The sequence below is a fragment of the Mauremys reevesii genome, linkage group 7 (assembly GCF_016161935.1).
Source record: "Mauremys reevesii isolate NIE-2019 linkage group 7, ASM1616193v1, whole genome shotgun sequence".
Taxonomy (NCBI): domain Eukaryota; kingdom Metazoa; phylum Chordata; order Testudines; family Geoemydidae; genus Mauremys; species Mauremys reevesii.
Genome location: NC_052629.1, coordinates 9542431 through 9548685, shown reverse-complemented (window position 1 = coordinate 9548685; position 6255 = coordinate 9542431). Strand labels below are relative to the sequence as shown.

At 34.2% G+C, this 6255-nt stretch overlaps 1 protein-coding gene across 3 annotated transcripts in view; it reads right to left on the bottom strand.

Moving 5' to 3' along the window:
- Nucleotides 1-1105: 1105 nt before the first annotated feature.
- Nucleotides 1106-6255, bottom strand: part of SHOC2 (SHOC2 leucine rich repeat scaffold protein) — a 113024-nt gene continuing 107874 nt past the window's right edge. For all 3 annotated transcript variants that reach the window (XM_039481447.1, XM_039481450.1, XM_039481449.1), the window contains one exon: nt 1106-6175. In XM_039481447.1, coding sequence (XP_039337381.1) covers nt 5967-6175 — 209 coding nt within the window. In that variant the 3' untranslated portion in view covers nt 1106-5966. The remainder of the gene's footprint in view (nt 6176-6255) is intronic.

The following is a 6255-nucleotide window of genomic DNA, read 5'->3' as shown; positions in this document are numbered from 1 at the left end:
ACTAACAGACGTTTTGGAGCATGAGCTTTCGTGGGTGAATGCCCACTTCGTCGGATGCATGTGTTGAATGCGTGATGAATACGCTGAATGTGTTTAAAATGAGGGCAATTTCTATTTGTCTCAAAATTAACTGCAGGAGATAGTGTGATTCTTCCTATTATGGTTAATTCAATAAAGTATAGCAACTGCTGCAGTAGTTTCTATATAACAGATTTAACACCAAATTGATCATTTTGTAATGGGGCCATTTTCCATTAATATAATACTTCACATTTATCTTCAGAGCCTATTATGAGCTTTAATTAATTTTCACAAAATACCTGTATTATCCCTATTTTACAGATGGGGAAGTTGACACACTAAGAGGTAAAGTGACCTGCCAAAGGCTACCATGGATGGGAAAGAGGATCAGAGTTGAGATTAGAACACAGGAGTCCCTGGCTCCTAGTCCTCGGCTCAGGTAGCTAGATCACTCATAGTATGCAGATTGACGTACAAGTCAAAGATGTAATATTATAATTATGAGACACTTTGGCCAGGTCCTCAGCTGGTGTAAACTGGCATAGCTCCATTGACTTCAGTGCAGCAGGGCTCAAATACTACAGTGATGAGTGGCAGAGATACCTTTATGCTAGTTGAGAATCTGGCTCACTATTTTAAAGATACTCAACCATGATAAGCATTCTGATGAGGGGGGAGGAGCTGGAGGGAAGTGGCAGGGGTTGCATCAAAGTAATGAACCCTTAAGATGTTCTCATTTAAAAAAAAAGCATTAAGCACTCTCTTTTTGGTTTGCAGAACATGATGTAAATATTTACTACTTGAAACACTGAATATGTATCATATGAGCTATACATACTTGCAAGATAACTTTCAAAGCTACATAATATCACTTTGAAAATGTTTTCTTTTATTAAACCAAATATTAAATCCAGGTGATTTCTTGTCTCTTAAGAACTGTAGTTCCACATCTATTTTCATGTATGTGGTTATTTGGAACTCATTTTGCACTAAAATCCACAGTCACTGTTTCTTTTTCCTTCTAAAGAAAATGATCCTATACTGTCTTCTTTGCGCCTTACTATACAATAATATAACATGAAAGTAAAAGGTTTTACCAACATTTGCTTTATAAAGGTGTGCAATTTACATTTTTATGTTTAGAGCAGTTACTGTCATGCAATTTTTGAAGTATAAGTTTCCTGAAATCAGTATACATTAAACTTCATATTTTACTTGGAAAAACATCTTCAAAAGAGTGAAGAGGTATATAATGAAAATGCAGTTCTCAATCATTTTTGTGACACTGCGAAAGTATGATTTACATCCAGGTTAAGTTAGATTTTAACACTAGAAAACTTTCAAAAGACTCAGTGGCAGCTCATTTACAAATATACTATTTATAATGAATGCATTGATACAGAATGACATTTATAAAAAAGCAAGGCAATCTTTTATATTATAGACATAACAATCAACATTACAATAATTCAGATTAAAAGTACATTTTTTGTAGACTGTTTACACTTTTGTTTAGCTTTTGACCACAAATTAATGTGGTCAGGTATTTTTCCACAGCAAAAATCCTGTGCGGACCTGTTTAAGACCTAAACATCAGAATAATAAACAGTCTTCAGATTGCTAGAATAAAAACAAAAACCGTTAGATACTGTTTGTAGATACTATCATTTGTTTGTAATTGTCCTAACTGTGCCTTTTAAGTTTGTGTGTTGTGCAAATTACTGCCAACTGTACGTCTAATTAAAAGCAAGTTCTGGCATGCCGATGAAAGATACAATTGAGGTGCAATATTGACTATATAAAAATACTCTGCTGCATTCAGATTCCTTAATAATACAAAAGACATGTCCTCCCTTGATATGTTATGATTTTGTATCGATCCTTAAGAGAGAAACAAGGAAAGGAAGAAACACCTGATAGAAGGTTTTCCATTAAAAAAGGTATTCTGCACACTTCCAGGATTAAAGATGGTACTTGACGTTTTTGCTTTTTAGGCGCTGCAATGGGTTCAAGTACTAACCAGCTGGACAATGTTTCTAAGTCCTGGTTTTTAAAACCATTTAAGTGAACAAACTTTATTGTTCTTTCAAGAAGCTTGAGCACATGATTTCTTACCCAACGTTAAAAAACAAAACTGCACAAAAAACCCTAAAACCAAAAGAGGCACTGAAGCATCAAATATTCTACAATACTAAGTTGTTTTAAAATAAAGTAACATGGATTTAAGAGTTTCCAATAGCATCGGGCAAGTTAAAAAAGGCCAGGTGTGCAACCATATGACCAAACTGCACAGGGTGTGTTCAGCTCGATGTTTTTGTTTAGGAAATTAAATGTGAGGTGGCCAGAGAGGGAACATTATTATTTTTATAGTGTTTATGAAAACCAAGCATTTTCAAAGCCAAGAGTTAGCAGACAAATTTCTATTTAGTCAATTGAAACACAATATAACTTGTTTCAAAACTAAAAGTCATATTGCCAGTTATTCTTCCTTTACATTTAATCAATGTTTTAAAAAAAGACAACCCTTATAATCAGTTTTATACTTATCAGAGTACCATAATACTATACTCTGTAGCATAGTATTTTATTTGTGTTAATCAAGGCATAGTTCATGATAGTGTCCTATAAATACAAGTGCTGATACTTCCACAGGCAGGCAATAGAGGTCATAATTTGATTTGCACCCAGATTTCTCAAGATTGTCAGACTTTTTATAATCTCTTCTTATTTATTTCAGAGTCAGCACTACCCAGAACAGTATCGCAAGGGACAAAAGTTTTAACAGAAATCTGGCTCACCCCTTTGACCATCCTAGTCTTAAAAAGTACCCACAGAACCTTATTACTCCATCTTGCTTATGCCTCAATACCATATATTTGTCAGAACTGAGTTCTTTCTTCTCATTTTTAATTTAATCAGCATGATCCAAAATTCTTAAACATATATACAAACGAGCACAAATCCCACTGAATGGCATTTGGCATTAAAGACAACCTAAAAACTGTACTTAGTTAACAGATGCACAATGCAACACCCTGGAAAATTAAAAAAAGTTGTCAGGTTATAGAATTGTTTTAAATGATCAAGGTGTCAGATAAATAGCTGAGGGACTAAACATTTATACAGTAAAGCTTATTCCAAGCAAAATGATACTCACCCATTTAACACCAAAATTAAATAACTAATTTAATAAGGAAACGTCTTGAATTCTTTGAGTTAATTCTTTGCACCAGAACTTAGTATCTCACGCTGTTTTACTCACACTCCCTCTAGACATTGCAAGAAGTATTCACTTCAAAAAGTACAAAATTAAATTCCCAAACAGGACTCAGGAGTATTTGGCATTGAAGTTACTGTTTTAGCACAAGGATACATTGAAAAATATCCTGTTTTTAACACAGCTATGTTTTAATTCCTTACTTTATTCCTACAAGTGTAATGGAAACTTTTTTTTAAGAGTGTAAAAAGTATTTTTGGTAAGCCAACTTCTCATCCAACCAAGTTCTTGGAAGAGGGGGTCAGCTCCAATTGTACAGTCATTAACCATGTACCTTAACAAGATGAATAAATCAGATCAAAATATTTACATACTAAACAATCTTAATTCCGTAAATAGAGCCCAACAGCACCTATACCTGACTGCCTAGCAGTGGCCATGGAAACGCTTGAGGAGGAGGCAGCCTGCTATTAGATGCCCTATCACTTGAAATTTTTAAGAAGCATCTAAAATGACTCCTCTTACGTGAGTTTCCTACTGTATTACACACCTAAAATCTTGCTCTATTGTAACAGATTGAGACATGAGCTGTCTTATAAATTAAAGGGCAAATTCTCTCATCAAAAACAGGATTAGGTATGCAAATGGGGAACACAACTGATATGCTTTAAGATACAGGGGCAGCCACCTTTGTTTTAAGGAATCGTATGAATCAAAAACTGTTTTCCCAAATGAACTGAGGGAGCAAGAAGTAGGTTTCAGCAGTAAAATTCAGAAGTTAGATTACAGTCTTCAAAGCTACACATTTCAGTATTCATATTTTAACACCTTACTGCTGAGAAAGATTATCTCCAGGCAGAGCTGTAATAACTAGTTTCTTTTATAAACTAAAATCTAAACTGAAAAGCTACAGTAGATGTAAAAAATGAGAGGGGAACGGACATTACTTGGTAAAATCCAGTGACATCTACAATAGTTTTACAGCATGTTTGAGCCCTCTACGGTTTTATATCTCCACCTGCCTTCCATTTAAAAGTTGTTCCTTGTTAATGAAAAAACATCAGACAAAACAGAATGCAAGTTACTGTTAATGCTGGAAAAAACTAGACCAAAGGCAGTACATAAAATTAAGCATGTCTAAAAGTCAAAAATTATACTCCCCCAAACTTCTGCATGGGAAATAGATTTTTTCTGACATGAATTGATTTAATTTTTTTCAAAAGATACAGTCATCTCTAAATCACAACAATCCAGCAGCAATTCCATTATGAGTATAAATTGGACAGTTTAGTCAACATCTCAAATGTAACTGCCTTTAGAGTTTCCATCTTAAAGAAAAGGTCATCTTAAACTGGCAATCCAAGTGGAGTAACAGTATCTTTAGCTTTCTAAGCAGGCAAGCAAATTCAAATAAAATCGCATGTGAACCACTTACAGTATTTCTACTGAGCTATCAACATCTGTGCACAAATGGAAAGGTGCCTCTTTTTAACAGAACGTTCTTTAATACTGAAATTGACAGGATGAGATTAAAACAAATAAATGTGGTACTGAACTGAATATTCTGAAGCAAGTGCCCCAGCTGTGGGGAAAAGTGCATTTAGTTCAGCAGCAAAACAGCACAGTGTGAAGCTATTGTGCTTGGACACAGAAGTTCCATAATTGAAGGAGGTACAAGGCAAGTCAAGATATAAAACCATAGTACGTTGTTAACCAACCTTAAAACTTACATATATTGCAGTGTTTAAAAGTAAGACATTCATTTATTGTACAAGGACTATGAGGAATCCTTAAAATTGCCTGTTGTAGTTTATGACCCAACACTATAACAAAAAAAGATAATATATATTATTTCCTTGCCATTCAACTATACTGTTAGACCTTATGAATCTGTAACTTCACAAAACAAAAACTGCTCTTCACTGAGACTATTCAATATTTTTACCAATCTGAAAAGGTTACCTGTGCTAGAAAAGACCAGCCACAAAAGGCTCAGTTCAGATATGTTATGCCCACAACTGATAACTCAGGGAAGCAAGACTTACAAGAATTCAAGCTTTTTTTGACTGCATCTTTTCCACCTACCAGTTGTTTTGATGAGTAAATATTTTTAGTATACAAACCAGTTGATAAAAATTCTTCAACAGAAGCATATAAATTCTAGATTGATTAAAACAGAGCAAATCAAAAAACGAAACAAAATCCAGTGATTTACTCTGACTGTAAACAATATAAAAACACCGCTTGTTTCAAATCTCAAAATAAATTAAAGAAAATCCCATGAACTTCAGGATGTGTGACCCTACCAGGTTTTGACACACAGGAGAGGGAGGAAAACAGAAAAGAAAAGTTCACCATAAAACATTGCGCATTTTTTGCTAACTGAAAGTAGATCTAAGTAAAAACTACTCTTGTCCCTTAAATTTAACAACTTTTGAATTCGTTGGCAATTGCTTTAAGTGAACTGGCATTTCCAGATTACTCAGACAAACATCCACCAAATTCAGCAAAGAAAACTTACACAAGCATTTTTACAGAATAAAAAAAAAATCTAAATGGCTATGATTCCTCTATTAGCAGAAACACATAATGCAGTCTTAAATTTGCCTTGTTATATTATTTATATATTTTATATATAATATAATATTATATGTATATTATATTATATATAAAGACAACATTAATGCAGTTTGTATTTTGTACAGTGTATGGGACAATCCAATTTACATCAGACCATGGCACGATATGGTCCCTGCATTTTTAGGAACTGAATGATGAAGGAGGGTCCCCCAGCAACGATCTGAGGTGGAAGGTGGCTGAGTGGGCAGTTCTCAATACTCATTATTGACAGTTTGCTGCAGAGCGCCAGCTCAAAGGGAAGGCCATGCAGATTGGGGTTGTCATTCAAATACAGTTCTTCCAGATTCTCCAGTGTACCTGGTTAAAATAAAACATTCATAAATATAAAAGTAAATATCCCTTTTGTTTCAAATGGCTTATCACTTGTGAGTAGAAGC